This window comes from Danio rerio, chromosome 2 (genome assembly GCF_052040795.2).
Source record: "Danio rerio strain M-AB ecotype USA chromosome 2, GRCz13ab, whole genome shotgun sequence".
NCBI lineage: Eukaryota > Metazoa > Chordata > Actinopteri > Cypriniformes > Danionidae > Danio > Danio rerio.
This window is the reverse complement of record NC_141022.1, coordinates 54,214,344-54,235,046: the sequence shown is the minus strand read 5'-3', so window position 1 is coordinate 54,235,046 and position 20,703 is coordinate 54,214,344. Positions and strand designations below refer to the sequence as shown.

Genomic DNA, 20,703 nt, shown 5'->3' with positions numbered 1-20,703 from the left:
AAAGACAAAAAAGAAAAGAAAAAGAGAAAGAAATAAGGAAATAGAGTTAGAAAGACAGCAAAAAAGAAAGGAGGTAAGAAAGAGAAAAAAGACAGAAAGAATAAAGAGTAGGAAAGAAAGAAAGAAAGAAAGAAAGAAAGAAAGAAAGAAAGAAAGAAAGAAAGAAAGAAAGAAAAAGTAAAGAGTAAGAAAGAGAGCAAAAATAAAAGAGGTAAGAAAGAGAAAAGAAAGAGAGGGGAAAGAAAAGAAAGGAAGGAAGAAATGTAGAGAGAAATAAAGAAGAAAAGAGAGAGGAAGAATGAATGAAGGAGTTAGAAAGAGAGCAAAAAGAAAAGAGGTAGAAAAGAGAAAAGGCAGAGAGAGAAATAAAGCGGGAAAGAAAGAAAAAAGACAGAAGGAAAAAAAGAGAATAAAGAAAGAAAGAAGTTAAGAAAGTGAGGCACAAAAGCACAGGAAAACTAACAAACCAAATATAAAAGGCTTTTCAATATATACATAATTATTGTAATTGTGATATAAATATAAGCAAAGCATAGAAACATCAGTATGGATAACACATCTCAGTAAAATGCTAAATGATGCCTACTCAGTAACTAAAACAAAATAACTTAAAATACTGAAGTAATAACTAATCAAAATAAAACACTCACCGGCCACTTTATTAGGTACATCTTACTAGTACCAGGTTAGACCTCTTTTTGCCTTCAGAACTGCCTTAATCTGTCGTGGCATAGAATCGACAAGCTACTGGAAATATTCCTCAGAGATTTTGGTCCATATTGAGACGAGAGCATCACAGGGTGCTATATTGGATTGAGAACTGGTGACTGTGGCGACCATTTGACTACAGTGAACTCATTGTCATATTCAAGAAAACAGTCTGGGATGATTCACGCTTTATGACATGGCACGTTATCCTGCTAAAAGTAGCCATCAGAAGATTGATACACTGTGGTCATAAAGGGATGGACATGGTCATCAACAATACTCAGGTAGGCTGTGGCATTGACATGATGCTCAATTGGTACTAAAGGACTGACAGGAGTGGCACCCGGTTTGGTCTTGCTGCTCGGTAAGTGCTAGGTAGTCCAGTGCTGCTGTAGCCCATTCACCTCAAGGCTGGATGTGTTGTGTGTTCAGAGATGCTCTTCTGCAGACCTCAGTTGCAACAAGTTGTTATTTGAGTTACTGTTGCCTTTCTGTCAGCTAAACCAGTCTGGCCATTCTCCTCTGACCTCTGGCATCAACAAGGCATTTGCGCTCACAGAACTGCCGCTCACTGGATATTTTCTCTTTTTTCTGACCATTTTCTCTATAAACACTAGATAGGGTTGTGCTTTAAAATCCCAGTAGATCAGCAGTTTCTGAAATACTCAGAGCAGCCCGTCTGGCACCAACAACCATGCCACGTTCAAAGTCACTTAAATCACCTTTCTTCCCTATTTTGATGCTCAGTTTTTACTGTAGCAGATCATCTTGACCATGTCCACATGGCTATATGCATTGAGTTGCTGCCATGTGATTGGCTGACTAGAAATTTGCATCAACAAGCACTTGGACAGCGAGTGTATATATACAAAACATATGCACATGCATAACATCATTGCTTTGGCAACCAATCAAAAAAAAAGTTTTTTCTCTAAAAGTACTAAATTTAAATCTAAAATAAACTTTAAATACAATTTGAAATAAAAGTAACTAATTAAAAATAGTCAATAAATACATAAACAAAATAAAATATGTAATTATTATATGAATCAAATTATTTATAGATATAGTTTATTTATTATTTATTTATACCCCTTTATTAATCTAGGGTCGCCACAGTGGAATGAACCGCCAACTTATCAAGCACAAGTTTTTATGCAGCGAATGCCCTTCCAGCTGCAACCCATCACTGGGAAACATGCATTCACACTCACACAATTTAGCCAACCCAATTTACCCACAGCACATGTCTTTGGGCTGTGGGAAAAACCGAAACCCCCAGAGAAAACCCACGTGAACACGCAGAGAACATGCTAACTCACAGAAATGCCAACTGAACCAGCAGAGGCTCGAACCAGGTACCTTCTTGCTGTGAGGCGATCATGCTATCCACTGTGCCACCGTGTCACCCTATTTATATACACTCAATAGATATAAAAATCGAAATATATAAAAAACAAAAGCTGTTTTAACATATTACATTCTATGATGGAAATTAAAAGTTGATAAATACAAAAAAAATTATGTAAAAAGTTTTGTACATTAAATATTGTAATATAGACTGGGTTCATACACATTTTTACTCCAGAAATTCCATGACTTTTCCAGGACTTCCAAGTCAATTTTCATGATCTCATATTTCATGTAAATATATCATGTAAATCTTAAGAAAAACAATGCACGTTTAAATTTATTACAGCAAATCATAAAACACGCGACAGTCTCCTTAGTTTAAATGTATTTTTCTATCTGTGTAAAATAGATGATGCTTACACAGCACTAATGATATATGATCATGTTTTTGGGTAAGAAAAAAAAAAGTAAAACAACTAACCTCCATTCCTGTATACAGCTTAGTCAAACTAATTTTAGATGATGTTAAAGGGTTGTTTAACTAGCAATAGTAGGTAAAACTACATCTATTGTAAAGCCACGATCACACTGCACCTTTAGCTTCATAGACCTCCATTCATAGGCATGCGAATGCGGCAGCCCAGAAATGCATTTCACTGCATTTGAAAGTTCAAGCTTGGTGAATTCTTTCCTGCAAAAGCACATCAGATAGACTAATACAAGATAACTTAAAATAAGACATTTCAAATATGGAGCAATTGCTCACTTTTATTAATGCAGAATCATATTGTTTGACCCCGGCCTTTTTCACATCCCTGTACGACAGAATTTCGCAAGTACAAACTCTAGTGTGACCACAGATTGAGTCACTTTGGACAAAAACATCTGCTAAATGACTAAATGTAAATGTAATTTCCATGACGATGTTGTTCTGTTGACTTCTTCAAACATAGACCTACAGCATACACTGGGGCGGTTTGCTGCTGAGTGTGATGCTGCTGGGATGAGAATCAGCACCTCCAAGTCTGAGGTCATGGTGCTCCACCCGAAGAAGGTGGTTTGCCTTCTCCAGGTTGGAGGAAAGTCCTTACCCCAGGTGTAGGAGTTTAAGTATCTTGGGGTTTTGTTCACGAGTGAGGGAAGGATAGAGAGTGAGAGTGACAAGTGGATCGGTGCATCAGCAGTAATGCGGTTGATGTACTGCCCTGTTGTGATGAAGAAAGACCTGAGCCGAAAGGCAAATCTCTCGATTTACTGGTCATTCTACGTTCCTACTCTCACCTATGGTTATGAGCTTTGGGTCATGACCGAAAGGACAAGATCTCGGATACAAGTGGCCGAAATGAGTTTCCTTCGCAGGGTGGCAGGGCGCACTCTTATAGACAGGGTAAGGATCTCTGTCACCCAGGAGGAGCTCGGAGTAGACCCGCTGCTCCTCCACATCGAAAGAAGTCAGCTGAGGTGGCTCAGGTATCTGTTTTAGATGCCTCCAGGACGCCTACATAGGGAAATGTTCAAGGCTTGTCCCACTGGGAGGAGGCCTCGGGGAAGACCCAGAACACGCTGGAGGGACTATGTCCCTCGGTTGGCCTGGGAATGCCTCTGGATCCCCCCGGAGGAGCTGGAAGAAGTGTCTGTGCAAAGGGAAGTCTGGGGTTCTCTCCTAACCTGCTGCCCCCGTGACCCGGCCCCGGATAAGCGGATGAAAATGATGATGATGATTTCCATGACTTTTCCAAAACTTTGTGGGTTTTTCTGTTTTTCCAAAACTTTTTCAGGCCTGGAAAATGCCATGTTAAAATTCCATAACTTTTTCAGGTTTTCCATGACCGTATGAACCCTGTACAGAAAAATATTCCTACAATATCATTAGTCATGCAGGGCTTCTGCAGGTTTCACCAAGTCAAGTTGAAGACTTTTTAAAGCCTTTTCAAGACTATTCATTCATTCATTCATTTTCTTTTTGGCTTAGTCCCATTATTATTTTGAGGTCGCCACAGCGGAATGAACCGCCAACTTATCCAGCACGTTTTTATACAGCGGATGCCCTTCCAGCCGCAACCCATCACTGGGAAATATTAAAGACTAATATGAATGAAATTTCAGACTCTTGCAGGCCTAAATGCTAAGGATTTTCTTCTAATGCAAAATTTTTGTAATCGTTCCACCCCACAAAAATGTCATTTAGTTATTTCTTAGCCACATTTTTTATATAATGTGTCAAAACATCCAAACTCTAGTTTAAAAAACAAAAATCGATGATAAACTATAATGTTTCCACAACAGTCTGTCTAGGTCAGTATCCTCAAGACAAAGTTATAAATACTGTACATGGAGAACTTTTAAACAAATGCTATTTTAAAAGAATATAATTAATAAATAAAACTTATGGTAAAGGATTTATTGCATTGTTGGTGACTAGATGAGTGTTGAACTGACTGGGTAGCTTTACATGGTCATAGGAACAAATTAAGACCTGTTTAAATTGATTTCACACAATATTTCAATGAACTTTAGATTCAGCTTTTGAAAGTTGAGACATTTTAAGACTTTAAGACCCCACCTACCAAATATATGTGCATTATTTAAAAGAGTATATGTTTTTATATGGCAATTAATAGCATATTTAAGCAAACAGGAATTGTGAGATTAAGAACAAACACACACATACAGAGCGGAGAAAAAAAAAAATAGTCGAGAAGTAAAGTCACCCCATCAGGCAGTTTTAATTCAACACATTCAGTTCAATCCAGCTTTAATATACCACTACTGTAACATCACAGCTCCATACAGTACCCACACATATAAATGACTGCTAGTCATTCTGATATGCTTACAGTACTCTGATCAAACGCCGCCAGCGTCCCCTTGAACACACTCGCAAAAAAGTGCAACAGTGAAGAGTCAGTGCTCGTTATTAAAAATGTAAAGATTACAACAAAAAAAAAGTGTCATTTACTATATATCTCCATTCTGCAAGCTTGAGTTTTCTGTTATTGCACAGTGTGAGAGACAGAAAACCTCAGTCATGCTGGAAAACAGTCAGCGAGTTATTGCGTTTTTTTTTTGTTTTTTCCTAGCGTCAGCCGAATGAAAATGCTTTTTCTTTTTGGGAGGAGGAAATGGAGTTTCTTCTTATTACCATGTGCTCATGCTTTTAGAATACATATTTTATGTTTGTAAAATGTCATACAGCTGACTTATAAAGCTTTAAAAACCCGATGCCCAAATTATGAAAGATGCACAATGCAATTTCCCAAGAAAATAGATTATATTTTGATTAATTATTATACTAGATTACAATACCTAACAAGTCTTGTCGCCTATTCAGGTTTTAGGAACAACAAATAATAACTTGACTTCTAGTTGATCATTTGGTATCAGAAGTGGCTTATATGAAAGGCAAAGGCCTCTAGATTACACTTATTTCAGCAAAATTAAATATGATCTTTATGATTTTTAATTAAGGCAGAAGGATCTGACTTTGCTTAGACAAAAGTCTCGTCACTTAACAGAAATAACGTACAGTATAGAATATAAAGTCATGCTGCAGTGGAAAAAGGAATGAATATTGTGTATGACTCCCATGAGCTTGGAGGACTGCATCCATAAGTCTCTGCAATGACTCAAATCACTTAATAAAGTCATCTGGAATGGCAAAGAAAGCATTCTTGCAGGACTCCCAGAGTTCATCAAGATTCTTTGGATTCATCTTCAATGCTTCCTCCTTTATTTTACCCGAGACATGCTCAATAATGTTGATTTCTGGTGGCTGGGCTGGCCAATCCCGGTGCACCTTGATCTTCTTTGCTTTCAGGAACCTTGATGTGGAGGCTTAAGTATGAGAAGGAGCGCTATCCTGCTGAAGAATTTGCCCTCTCCTGTGGTTTGTAATGTAATAGGCAGCACAAATGTCTGGATACCTCAGGCTGTCGATGTTGCCATCCACTCTGCAGATCTCTCACATGCCCCCATACTGAATGTAACACCAAACCATGATTTTTCCTTCACCAAAATTGACAGATTTTTTGTGAAAATCTTGGGTCCATGCAGGTTCCAGTAGGTCTTCTGCAGTATTTGTGATGATTGGGAAGCAGCTCAACAGATGACTCATGGGAAAAATCTACCTTCTGCCACTTTTCCAAATGATCAACTAGAAGTCAAGTTATTATATGTTGCTCTCACAACTGGGATCAATGACAAGACTTTGGTCAGGTCATGTAGACTGAAAGGTTAAAAACTGAAATTGCATTTTAGCACCTATTTTTTCATTTATGACAGATGTTATATAAAAAATGTTAAAGAAAACAGACTGACGTCCCTGTATGCGAGTAACCTGATATCATAGAAGCATTTCCAGATCTACATTCACTAAGTTCATCAAAAACAGTAATAAAGCTCTGTCGTAGTGCATTATCTGCTATCAAAACCGCTATTTTAACTAGTAACCACACAGCTCTCTCAGTTTCATTTCAGAGTTTTTAGCCATCCATTCCCTTTTAGTTTTATTAACGCATATGTTCGGTATTATTGTAGATTTTCTTAAGACTATGTTAAAATCATTCATAAATCATTAATAAGGAGGGACGTGGCTTTGGAATTACACACAGTGTGAATCTCACATCATGTCTTGGTCATATTATATCCCAAAATCAAATTGGCATGGATAAATGAAGCTTTAGATTATTAAAATGTGTGCATTAAGATGTGAATTATAAAATATAAACTTTTCTTGCCTAAATTTTGGATATTTTATTTAAAAAAATGTATTTAGTATAAAATAAATGTGATACAATAAATACAAGCATGATGTTTATATTATTTGGTATTTAAATGTGACAGTAATTATTATGATTTTTACATTAAAGTAACGGGACAATATTTTAAATAGATAGTTCACCAAAAATAAAAATTGCTTGCCATTGTTATTTTTGACAATACAAAAAGTTGAGACTGTGGAATAAAATCAATAACATGGTCAATAACGTTAAGTTTTTCTGCTTAGACTGATCGTTTCGGTTCATAAGACCTTAATGTATTGCCAGGAGTCACAGATATTAATTTAGTTTTGCCTGTAAATTTTTTTCTAGTCTCTTAAAGTGCTCATAGCCGTTTACTAGTTTTCCATAAATCACCAAAAACACATTTTCAGCTAAAAATCTTAATGATATAACTCAATTTTAAAGATGCTCAAAAGTAATTCATTCCTTAACAGGGCTGCACAATTAATAAAAAAAAAGATCACAATCTCGATTCTACCCCTCACACGATCTTAATCCAGCATTTCTACAATTCAGCCAATTATATTTTCAGGAGAGAAGCAGAAAGTCTTAACTTGTTCAAGTGGTGTTAAAAAAAGTCGCTTACTGTATATTTAGGGTTTAATTCACCCAACAATGTAGTTTTTGTTTTCATGCAATGTAGTGTATTCGTAGCCATGATAAAACAAGCTAAAATAAAATAATGTTCAGTTTGTTGCACTGGGCGATCGTTTAAGAGCTGTGTGGGAAGTATGATTTGCATGTATGTTTTTTGTTCTCAAAGTGATGGCAGCCATGACATGAGCCGCACTCAGCAGTGAAAGTGAAACCAAAAGCACGCACATCATTTAAACGATTATGGAGTTATGATCACAACAAGCATTTGATATGTTTTTTTTCATTCATAGCCAACACAAAGTGTTGTGCATAAAAATAAACATGAAAGAGTGTCAGTATGACTACTCTTGCCTATATAATGTTGAATATAATGGAAGAAGGAATCTGATAATGATAAATGTCTTATTTTACCAGTGAATAAAAATGATCTAATAATGTTATTAATGAAAGATTGCAAGCATATTTCTCAAACATAATAATTCAAATTCAGAATTATGAATAGCTGTATTCTGATGGCATCACTTTAATGTGCATTATTGACCAGGACAAATGAAAAGTCTATTTAAGTCCACCATTCCAAGTCCATACAAAATGAACAGTAGACCTACACACAGGCCTAATATTATTACTCTTGTTTTACCATATTTTTGAGAAATAATAATAATAATAATAATAATAATAATAATAATAATAGCTTACTCATATTACCTTTTATTTTACATCTACAGAATTGTGAGAAAATCGGGAACTTTATTTTAAGCAAAATAATTAGTGATTCTCATTTTAGCCAGAATTGTGCAGCCCTTTTCCTTAATATAGTGTAATTTATTTAATGCATGACAAATAATCAAATTGTATTCATTTAAAATATATTATATGTTTTATATATCAATGCATGATGAAGTATAATTTCTTTCATTTGATTCTGGGATTCAGTTCTGGTCAGATTTTGTGAGATTCACCAAACAACTCACTGAAAGCAGCATCACATATTTGGCTTTTAGGCAGCCGTAACCCTGGACCAGCAGTCCTGTGACCTGGTAAAGACAGAAGTGGGAGTGTGTGTGTCTGTGTGCGTGACTTGTTTTTCCTATGAAGAGCAGTCACTTCCGTTGCAGACCTCTGGCATCTCTATGCTCAGCTTGTACTGGACCTTCTTCGAGACAAACCTGTAAACAGAAAGAAGAACAAACCTTGAGGTATGTTTACATAAAACTGTTATCTGCTAAAAATGGCAAACATTTTATTGGCCGTTGACTTATATGATATTTTGGGGCCCTGAAAATACAAACCGCTAAAAATGTGTTTGTCTATTTATTTATATAGCACATTAAAGGTAACACAGTAGCTTCAAAGTGCTGAAAAATACAAAGTAAGACATAAAAACAAACAGACAACATTAAAACATGCCACCAATGGGTAAGACTTTATTTTGATGGTGCCTATTGCACATTTTATTGACTAAAAGTTGCATCGCAACTACAGTACAAGCCAATTACTTCTCATTTGAGTATTAGGCCCCGTTTACACAATCGCGTTATAAGCAATGACTGTAAAAAATATGGACTACGCGACAGCCCCTTTTCCCATTGAACGCCTTGAGGGCAAAACGCCTGCTTGACGGGCACAAACTGTCGCAAAAGACTGCTGAAATTGGAGCCTTGACATGCGCAGAAGGTTTGTCTGATGGAGCCAGAGGAGGAGCCGCGAAAATGAGCGGAGTCGAGCTTCCAACCAAACGCTTTATGTAAAATCAACCAGGCCCAGCACAAATGGATGTAAAAACGTTAACAAATATGAGGGTTTTATATATTCAATCGCGCATAACCTATTCGCGGCGTCACGGGCTGATTCCGGCACTCATGCGGCAGCGCCGGCTCGCTTGGCCGCCGCATCTGGCTCATTTGACTCGGGCTGGAATCGGGCAGTGAGTCCAGGCATCCGGAGTAGGTCCAGCAGAGGTAGTCAGTCTGAGCTCTGAGGGGTAAGTCTCCGGCAGGCGAGAATCTAGCCGGAACTGGCCCGAGTGTGTTTTGCTATCTGGGTGGTTAGGCGTGTATCAGCAAACTAATAAAGCCCGAAAAAAGCCCTGACCTTAGCGAATGAACAGGATCCACCAGGATCATGTATGTCAAAAACTATAGTTTACTGCTGAACTCATTTTATCATGGTAAAATAACACAAAAATCGAATAATAACACTTCAGTCTCCTGCCGAAGCTCAGACGCGCTGCTTTGAGAAACTGTCAATCACAACTGTCAATCACGATGACACGCCCAGCATTAAATTACTGCTAAAAACAAACTGTTTACAAAAATGAGGATCTGCACCTATTTCAGCACAATAACCAGTGCCTTAATCGACCAGAACCATCTTTCGGGACATTTTATTGCAAGTGTAATATTTTTTTTTATTTGGGCTCAAGTCTCCTTCATTAACACGGAGGAGGCGGGCTTTATGACTTGTACTGCAGCCAGCCCCCAGGGGACGATCTAACGGCCGAGACCTTCACTCAAACGCAGGCTTGCGGCACACTTGGTTATAAGTTTTACTATGGTTACGCCATCCGTCCACACTACACCCAAGATTTCGAGAGCCAAAAAGGAGCGTTTTATTATTTGAGTCTGAAAGAAGGAGAACGAAAAGCTTTATTTTGAAAGAAACCTTTATTTCTTTTGTTGGCATATCTTTGTTTGTTAAATTGTATTTAATTAAATTCGGAAAAGTAATTTCGTACCAGATTGGTTGTGTTTATTATTTATATTAATTGGTATGAGGTTATGAGTTTCTGTTTAGGGTAAATTACAAATTAGAGCGATCTAATTGATAAGAATTCAGGGCTCTTCCAACTCCATAGGGAATGGGTGCTAAATTTAGAAGATATAAACATCTAAGGTTGCATTTAATCTTCTGACCAATCAGCTGCTTTCTAGTATCGGACATGCCCCACCCCATCAAGAGGCTTCTCATTTGATGAGCTTGAGCTCAAGCACTCTCACTGGCAGAGCTGTGAGAAAAACAAAACACTATTGGCTGTTTATTTAAAGGGGAGGAGCTACTCTATGTCCTGCCCTGTCTTTGTGTTTCAGTTCAGATTACAACAAACATTGCACAAAAATGCACATTTCAAAGCAAATCAACAGAGCTTAAAAGGAAAACTTGTTTAAAAATCCATTTAGCTGATCTCCGGGTCTAGTTAAGCATAGATCTTTGAATCCGATTAAACCAATAACATCTCGCTCAAAAATGCCCAAAAAAGTTTTGATAATTTTCCTTTTTAAAACTCAACTCTTCTGTAATCACATCATGATGGAAAAAATAAAAGTTGCTATTTTCTAGCATCTGCTGCAGCCATGACACAGCAACAAAGTTCCTTGATTATTATGCTGCAATAAAAGATTTTGTACTTTTATTTAAAAGATTATATGACATTTAAAAATTTATTTGAAAAAGATTTTATAATATTGTTATTTCCCCCAATTTAATACAGTACTTTCAGAATCACCTCTGTTTGAAATTACACAATCTATTCCTGTTTAAATGAAATAAGCTGCAGGTCGAGCAGGTTTAAAGTGACAGATATGTTGCTATGACAACAACAAAACTACACTGGATCATTTCAAATAGTCAATCAAATTCGCATACAAAGAATGTTTTTTTTTTTTTTTATAGTTGTCATCTATAAGCCATTTCAATGTGGTGATGTCATTGGTGCATGAACATTTCCTGCTAGTTATCAAACAATTTCATAGCTGTAACAAGAGGCAATTAGTGATGGGAGGTTCAGATCATTTTACTGACTTGGATTTTTGAGTCTTGTTCATCGAGGTGAACGAATCTTTTTTCGAGTCATTTCGTTCATTTGGTTCAATTTGCCAAAATATTAGTAAAATGTTACGAATTGCTTCCAAACACATCTACAACTAGCCCAAAATGTTGATCACACGACAAATAAGTCATAAATAGAATACTGTAAGAAGGAGAAAATAATAAATCAATGTTTACCTGCTGTTTTGTCTATGAAGGTATTGTTGTGTCTTTGCTCAGCTCAGCTCTTCATGTCTTCAAATGTCAGGGGTTTGTTCACGTTACACTGACAGTCACATATAATCTTAACTAATGTACACAGTCTGAGTCGATAGGAGCCATGAGAATTAGTTCACCTTTCATCACGTGACAGAATGACTCAAACCCGAGGACTCGAAAGATAAACGGTTCAATTCTTTTTCCGGCTCTAAACGCATATGATTGGTCCGTGAGGAACGAATGACTCAGACCCGATAGACGACTCGAGAGATGAACGGTTCAATTCTTTTTCCGGCTTTAAACGCATATGATTGGCCCCTGATGAACGAATGTCTCAGACCCGATAGAGGGCTCGAGAGGTCAACGGATCATTTCATTTTCTGGCTCTAAACGCATATGATTGGCCCATGAGGAACGAATGACTCAGACCCAATAGACGACTCAAGAGATGAACGACTCAAGAGATGAACGGTTCAATTATTTTTCCGGCTCTAAACGTATATGATTGGCCCGTAATGAACGAATGACTCAGACCCAATAGAGGACTCGAGAGGTAAACGGATCAATTCTTTTTCCGGCTCTAAATACATATGATTGGCTTCTGCCTTTCTGCGATGAACAACTCAAAAGACTTGAAATGAACGATACCACCTGCACAAACGTGCGCACGCGCGGATAAACGAATCACTCCCTGAGAGGACTCGTAGTTCCCGAATCATATTGAAGATTCGTTCAAAATGAACGAATAGTTCATGAAAGACCCATCACTAGAGGCAATTCAATCATAACTTAATATTAAAACATGGTCCCTCAAAATGGTCTATAAAAAATATACAGGAAACACTTGACATTGTTGGTTTAAAAGAAAACAATAAAAGATCTTATGGAGGGAAGTACAAACCTGGAGAAGGAGTTGTCGAAGATAAGTGTGTATTGTCCAGGGTTTCTGACCTTTAGCTGACCCTGAATTGTTTCCTTGTGAGATCTACATCTGGTCAGAGGAATCAGAACCTGAAAAACATCAACCAGCTTTGAGGATTCATTCATCTGAAAAAAGCTACAAATGATCACAAATATCAATGACCAGGACATCATAAAATAACAAAAGCTATCTAGTAAAAGTTTTTCTTCCAAACAGCACCTGACTTTATCCTTACTGACTTTGCTTCTAAAAACACAAGATGCGGTGCTCAGAAATGTTTTAACAAAGCGCAGCGTAGCACGAGGTCCAAGTGACGCGATATTATTAACATGATGTAATAATTACATCAAGAATCTATTAGAAATAGGTAAACAATGAGGCATGATAAGCACTTCAAGATACATAACATAGCCACAATGAGCAACTTCACCATGATATAATGGTATATAAAATAGTTGTCTAGTTGTATATAAAATATTTTTACTATAAAAAGAAATCTGCAATGGTTGTCCTGCATCTGAGCTCTTCTGATTGGTCTATTTCCTTTGGACCTGACAGTGATGAGCTGCACTGCATGTGAAACTTGACACGGCATCAAAAATGCAGCATTCATGTGCTTCACAAGATGCAAGCCTAATGATCACATGTCTCTCCATCACATGCTTACATTAAAAACAATAGAAAACTTGCACTGGAGAGGAAAAACACATTCAGTGAACGACCCCTAATTCTCTTATTATAAACAGTTAAAAGCAAAATTTGCAGCCTCCATCAATCAAATATTTCCCAAGTGATGTATAGCACATTATTAAACATAATTGTTTTAATAACTGATTTATTTTGCCTTTGCCATGATGACAGTACATAATAATTTACTGGTTATTTTACAATATACTGTAATTCAGTTTTACGTGCAAAACTTAGTATTAATTTATTAGGATAACTTGGCAAGTTAGGTTAATTAGGATACAGTATTGAACAAAGATACTGTAAAGATACGGGTAGATTTCGGTTGTGGCGGGTTAGACAGCCACTCCCACTAGCCACTTTGGCAGGCTGAAACTTTTTTTTAAGTGGCTAGTGCTCGGTCGACATCACTAGATCAGTCTGTTTATGACTGTTTTTCTATATGCGTGCAAATGTGATCTTAGAATCGAGAAGCAGCACGCCTGAAAAAAACAGCTTTTCACAGGAGCAAAAGAAAGTCGTGGAATAACGAATGAGAAGATCTTGCACACGGTGGGACAGGTTTTCCTCACTCACTGACGAGGGCTTTAGTGTCATGTGATTTGATGAGCGCGAGTGTTTAAAAGCTCCTGTGCCGTTTCCTCACTTGAACCAACCGTGCCTGGAAACGAAACTAGTGCAATGCTCGTGCACCTACAGTCCTTCAAGGGCTTGAGATTCTTTGTAAGCAGCAGCAGTTGTTGTCGCTTTAACCATTTTTTTTAACATATTATTAATTGGCTTAATATTACCCGTGTGTGCGGCATCATCCTTTCATTATAACACACAGAATGTATTTCACCCACTTTCTTTTGCTTGCTGTTGTTTTTGTGTATATGGTTTAATCATCATCCTTTACAATAATATTGCTTTAATATGTTGTTGTATGCATAGTTAACCGGTGGTCTGGGATCTTGAGCCAGAACAGACCACTGTGCATAGGTTTAGATGCATGAGAATATCTATTTAAATGTCAGCTGTTTTGTTGAATAAATAGTGTATGTATACAGCAGTATTTTGCTTATTTTGATAGATTATTTAAAATTTGTGGCAAGGAAATAGTTAGTTTGGTGTGGCCAGAGAAAAAAAAGTAAATCCTTATTGTGCTGAGCCCTGAAAAGTCCTGTGAAAGAAAACTAATTGCAATGCGTCACTTTTTTTTATTTTAAAAGAATACCCATTTGTTCATGCTCATTGAGTAAGCTCATAAACAAAAAACAGTTAAATGAACGAGGAGGCAAGTGGAAAAAACTAAATCTAAATGAAGTCATTTTAGCATGCCGCAACCCATGCCAAAGTCAAATTTATGCACATAAAATATATTTGCCCAAACAAAATTGTGGCTAGTGAAAATGGCGAGTGGCTAGTAACAATGGAAAACTACAAGTAAAAAAGTTATTGTCAAGCCCTGTGTATTAACAACTGTATTATTCCAGCCAAAAAAAAAAAGAAATAAAAGTTTATCCAGAAGAACCAAATATGTAACTTGACATATTATAAAAAAAATTTCCTTGCAACACGGGAAATCTATATATATATATATATATATATATATATATATATATATATATATATATATACATATATATATATATATATATATATATATATATATATATATACATATATATATATATATATATATATATATATATATATATATATATATATATATCTGATACCGTTACATCCCTAATATATATATATATATATATATATATATATATATATATATATATATATATATATATATATATATATATAGGGGAAACGGTATCAGAATTTCATGGTACGGTATTACCTCGGTATGAATGTCACGGTACGGTATTTAGTGAATCATTTACAGGAAAAACAAAACTTATGAAAATACTCCAAAAAAGTGCCAAAAGTGTCAATGACATACAAATTAGCCATCTATTTGTAAGCTTTGAAACAGGAACTTCAATTTTAATAACAAAAAAATATTAAACCATGTGAAAAAATTAAGTTTCAATTTAGTATTGTTGAAAACTCATCATAATCAACATTTAATCTCTCACTCACTCACTCACTCACTTAGAGATGGGTTTTAAGGAAAATTATCATATAACTATAATCTGGTAAAAGCTGGTATCTCTGGGCATTTACAATGTCCCCTGCAACAGAAAAAAACCCTCTCATTTGGGACTGAGGTTTCTGGGACAGAGATATGACTTGGCCCAGGTTGACAGCAGTGGGTAACGCTGTGCATTGTCTTTCCCCCACTTGAGAGGACAAGACATGAGTGAGATAGAGGTCTCTTTGCGGTACAAGTCAATGTCTGCATTAATCTGAACAGTGTGCTGTGTTTCTGCAGTCCCCATGACTGTTATTAGTCGTATTCCCCGACTTGCAGGCACGTGCACACATAAGGCTCAACCTGTGCAGTGCACATGCCCTTTTTAGTCTTGGATAGAAAATGCTCTTCCAAAATGATCAAAAGTGCCCCAACGACGCGACACACCCTCCGTCCCGCCCTTCAGTAGGCGCGCGACAACACCGCTTTTGAGTATGCGCGCTCAACCCCCCTCCCCGCTTTACAGTACGCGCGCGACACCACAGCTGATCAGAACGCGCGCAACAACACCGCTATTCAGTACACGCGCGGCGACAACACCCGATTTAGGTTCGATCATTTCCAGCTCTTTTTCATCCCCGCAACAAGCAGCACACTCCATTTTCACATAACTAGATCTGTAGCGACAACAGACCGCAAAGGATGATGGCCACGCCTAGGATGATGGGAATTGTAGTTTCCGCTACCTCCCGTTCGCTTCATTCGCCTGAGCAAATTTTCTCAGAAGACCTATAGTTTTATCGAGTCATGCGACTACGGTAATATCGAAAAAAATTGCTATTGCGGTATGACGGTATTTACCGTTACATCCCTAATATATATATATATATATATATTAAAAAAAAATATATATATATAAATATATTATATATATATATATATATATATATATATATATATATATATATATATATATATATATATATATATGTATAAGTATGTGTGTATATATATATATATATATATATATATATATATATATATATATATATATGAAGAATAAACATTTCACAGGAGTGAATAAAATGAGATTTGTCACCAAAATCATTCCATTTGACGAAACGCAGAGAAAGCTGTGGCCGAATTAAGAAATCACCCCAGAGTGGATGAAAACATCATGAAAAGCACACATTATACTAAATAATGCTGATTTATGTCTGAATGTTACCTTGGCCTGTTCTAGAGGCGTATCTGTGGTCTCTCTGTAGACCACGCTGAAGGCGATGCTCTTGGGTTCAGAGGAGAAGGTCCAGCCGATCGAAGGGCCCGGATGTGCAGCGCTTATGAGAATTACACTGTAACAGCTGGACTTGATGAACAGCTCTTTGGATTTACTGCCAAAATGCATCACGTCATCCACACTGAATGGCACAGACAGCCTGTGAAAAACAACACTAACATTAACACTATTGATCATGGGAACACTGACATAGGTTATTAGCATGATTAATACGATAATACCATAAACTTCATATTAACATTTATTCATTCATTTTCCTTCAGCTTAGTCCCTTAATAATTAGGGGTCGCCACAGTGGAATGAACCAACAACTTATCCAGTATATGTTTAACACAGTGGATGGCCTTCCAGCTGAATCCCAGTACTAGGAAACACCCATACACTCACATTCACACACACACATTAAGTTTATTAAAGTCACTTATACTGCATGTCTGTTGGGGAAACCAGAGCACCCGCAAGAAACCCATACATATCAAAAACGTTGTCCCAACACGAATCGATTGAGTTGACTTCATTGTTTTTTACAAATTTAAGTGGATTGAACATAAAGCAATAAAGTCATCCCAAAGAATCTCAAGAATTATGTTGTTTTAGCTCATTTTATATATCTAGTAGGGCGGCACAGTGGCTCAGTGGTTAGCACTGTCGCCTCACAGCAAGAAGGTCGCTGGTTCCAGTCTCGGCTGGGTCAGTTGGCATTTCTGTGTGGAATTTGCACGTTCTCCCCGTGTTGGCGTGGGTTTCCTTCAAGTGCTTCGGTTTCCCTGAAGAAACTAAATTGGGCGTAGTGTATGTGTGTGAATGAGTGTGTATGGATGTTTCCAAGTGCTGGGTTGTGGCTGGGCGGGCATCCGTTGTGTAAAACATATGCTGGATAAGGTTGGAGTTCATTCCACTGTGGCGACCCAAATTAATAAAAAGACTACGCCGAAGAAAAATAAATATGTAGTCTGAATAAGCAGCAAAACAATTTTTTGAGTGTGATTTTGATTGTAATGTAAAAGCTGCACCTTTGATAGTTATTGTGAAAAGTGCTATACAAATAAACATGAATTGAATTGGATAGAAAAATCAGAAGGGCATCAGGACCCATCATTAGCAATGTCTGTCTCACTCACGTCCTTTCTCCAGATTTCAGCAGACAGATCTCTGAATCCTGAACTGAGCCAATCAGCTCGTCTGAATCTTCTGTGCTGGTGACATCACTGCTGCTTCTGCAGACATGCATGCGTTTACATTCTATTCCTCGTCACACACAAACTTAATTACAAAAAAAAGAATCAGAGAAGCAGTTGGCTAAACAAAGCCAACTAGATTCACTTTTATGTTTACACATTCGGATACACTGACAGGCACCATGTGTTCACGTCCAATTTGCTCTGATGAATACAAATAAATCCAATAATGAAACAGAGTTTAACTCAGCAGGAGCTTATTTAATTGTGTCTGTTACTTTAGCATGAATTCAGTGCGCTGCGTTTAACAAGACAGGTGTGTGCGTATGCGAGTGTGTTAGTGAGTGTGTGTGTATGAGTCTCACAGCTGTTGTGTCTCTGGTGAAAGCGCAGTGGTGTAGGATGACGAGTCGCTGTCATGAACGCGGTTCACTTCATCTTCTGTGATGATGTCATACGCCATGTCGTCAGGTCGAGGGGACTTTAGTATCCCTTTGAGAAGAACAGAGACATTACACATGGAAATACAGTGCTCAGCATGTACAAGTACATCCCTCACAAATCTGCCTTTTAAACTCGTATTTTTAATAGGAAGCTGTACAATATTAGATTTGTGCATTTACATTAGATTTGTCGGTACTGAAGCCAAATCTGGAGCTTATCTAACAAAATAACTGACGATAAGTCCAAAGATTAGTACACCCAAATTTATGTGAGAGAAAAATATTCAATACAAATTTTAAAAAATTTTTCTTGCTTGAATTTAATTACATTGTATTATCTTTCAATTTCAAAATATGTTGGGTGACTAAAATAATATTTTAATAAATATATCTGTTTAATAAATTTAATTCAATTCAATTCATGTTTATTTATATAGCGCTTTTAACAATTATTAAACTGTAACTACATAAATGTTGCACAAATTTAATAAAAATTGACAAAATAAGCTGAAATTTAGCAGGTTGTAAATTTTATTGCAATATCTTGCTTGAATTAATTTAATTTTATTATCTTTCAATTTCTAAATATAATTGGTGACTAAAACAGTATTTTAATAAATATATTTGTTTAATAAATTCATTCTAATTCAATTCATGTTTATTTATAAAGCGCTTTTAACAACGTAAATCAAGGGGTTCCCAAATTTTTCAGCCCACGACCCCCAAAATAACAATGTCAGTGACTCACGACCTCCATTTTTCAAGGTGATTATACTGTAACTACATAAATGTTGCACAAATTTAATAAAAATTGACAAATTTAGCTGAAATTTTGTAGGTTGTACATTTTTATTGCAATATCTTGCTTGAATTTATTTAATTGTCTTATCTTTCAATTTCTAAATATGTTAGGTGACTAAAACAATATTTTAATAAATATATCTGGTTAATAAATTTAAATAAATTCAATTCATGTTTATTTATATAGCGCTTTTAACAACGTAAACCAGAGGTTCCCAAAGTTTTCAGCCAGCGACCCCCAAAATAACAATGTCAGTCACTCGCGACCTCCATTTTTCAAGGTAATTATACTGTAACTACATAAATGTTGCACAAATTTAATAAAAATTGACAAATTTAGCTGAAATTTTGTAGGTTGTACATTTTTATTGCAATATCTTGCTTGAAATTATTTAATTGTATTATCTTTCAATTTCTAAATATGTTAAGTGACTAAAACAGTATTTTAATAAATATATTTGTTTAATAAATTTAAATCAATTCAATTCATGTTTTTTTATATAGCGCTTTTAACAACGTAGATCAGAGGTTCCCAAATGTTTCAGCCCGCAACCCCCAAAATAACAATGTCATTAACTCGCGACCTCTATTTTTCAAGGTGATTAAACTGTAACTACATAAATGTTGCACACACAACTAAAGGCATATATAAACATGAGCAAATTGACAACATAAAAATGCAACAGTATATTAACCATATAATGTTTTTTATAGTAATTTATTAATTTAATTACATTTTAATATAAAAATTAAAGGCTGATGGCTGATTTTTATTTGTATGTTGTTGTTTCTTTAACGCAACGAGTAACTACCTTCTGTGGATTATGAATAGAATATGGTAATTCAAATAGTTTAATAAAGTTTATTTGAATTTTGGAAATCACCAAGCAGTGGCGCAGTAGGTAGTGCTGTCGCCTCACAGCAAGAAGGTCGCTGGGTCGAGCCTCAGCTCAGTTGGCGTTTCTGTGTGGAGTTTGCATGTTCTCCCTGCATTCGCGTGGGTTTCCTCCGGGTGCTCCGGTTTCCCCCACAGCCCAAAGACATGCGGTACAGGTGAATTGGGGAGGCTAAATTGTCGGTAGTGTACGAGTGTGAATAAGTGTGTTTGTATGTTTCCCAGAGATGGGTTGCAGCTGGAAGGGCATCCGCTGCATAACAAAAATATGCTGGATAAGTTAGCGGTTCATTCTGCTGTGTTGACCCCACATTAATAAAGGGACTGAGCCGAAAAGAAAATGAATGAATTATGAATGTACAAAGGTTACATTGTAACCCTGTGTCCTAACAACACGCTATGTGACGAGATTTGCAGTGATAAGCAATTTGGCTGTTTGTGCCAGACAAAACACAACAGAAACATTCAAATACAGCCATTTAGAAGCACAGAATAGTGCAGTCACTACACAACCAAATAGTATGATCTAATAATTATGATCTAATTAATACATATTGAACCTCTTTAACATTATTAAATGTAGATGCTGAATCACTGATATGTGTTGGTTTTGAGTCACAGTTCTGAAGTTCAATTTTAAATGGTTTATTTTATTTTCAAGATCTGAGGTGAATCTGCTGCTGCTTTCAGTAGTATGGCAACAAATGTAAATGTCATTTTAAAAAATACCTCTTGTATGTCTATCATTACATTTTATGAAGTCATTAACAAAAAATACCATCTTCTCTATAATATAACCATTGAAAGTGCACACACAAAAGACACATGCATATTCAAAGGAACAGGAAAAAGTAGCTGACACTGAATGCCATGCAGTCAATTTGACCATTATAGCTATTCAATGTAGAAATACACATTTTGTGTTTTGCAATTTTAAT

At 36.4% G+C, this 20,703-nt stretch overlaps 1 protein-coding gene and 1 long non-coding RNA gene across 4 annotated transcripts in view; one reads left to right on the top strand and one right to left on the bottom strand.

The window, feature by feature from the left end:
* The first annotated feature begins 4,764 nt into the window (after positions 1 to 4,764).
* Positions 4,765 to 8,449, top strand: LOC147846521 (uncharacterized). The gene is made up of 2 exons (XR_015479082.1): positions 4,765 to 7,644; positions 7,686 to 8,449. It is a non-coding gene; the product is annotated as an uncharacterized LOC147846521 (long non-coding RNA).
* The window catches only part of fyco1b (FYVE and coiled-coil domain autophagy adaptor 1b), a 40,523-nt gene continuing 27,984 nt past the window's right edge, over positions 8,165 to 20,703 (bottom strand). For 2 of the 3 annotated variants that reach the window (XM_087241425.1, XM_087241424.1), the window contains exons 14-19: positions 17,992 to 18,118; positions 17,570 to 17,665; positions 16,377 to 16,587; positions 12,367 to 12,476; positions 8,560 to 8,608; positions 8,165 to 8,476 (exon numbers count right to left, since the gene is read on the bottom strand). In XM_087241425.1, coding sequence (XP_087097551.1) covers positions 8,372 to 8,476; positions 8,560 to 8,608; positions 12,367 to 12,476; positions 16,377 to 16,587; positions 17,570 to 17,665; positions 17,992 to 18,118 — 698 coding nt within the window. In that variant the 3' untranslated portion in view covers positions 8,165 to 8,371. Of the gene's footprint in view, positions 8,609 to 12,366; positions 12,477 to 16,376; positions 16,588 to 17,569; positions 17,666 to 17,991; positions 18,119 to 20,703 lie in introns of all 3 variants that reach the window. The other variant, XM_087241426.1, reaches the window with a different exon arrangement.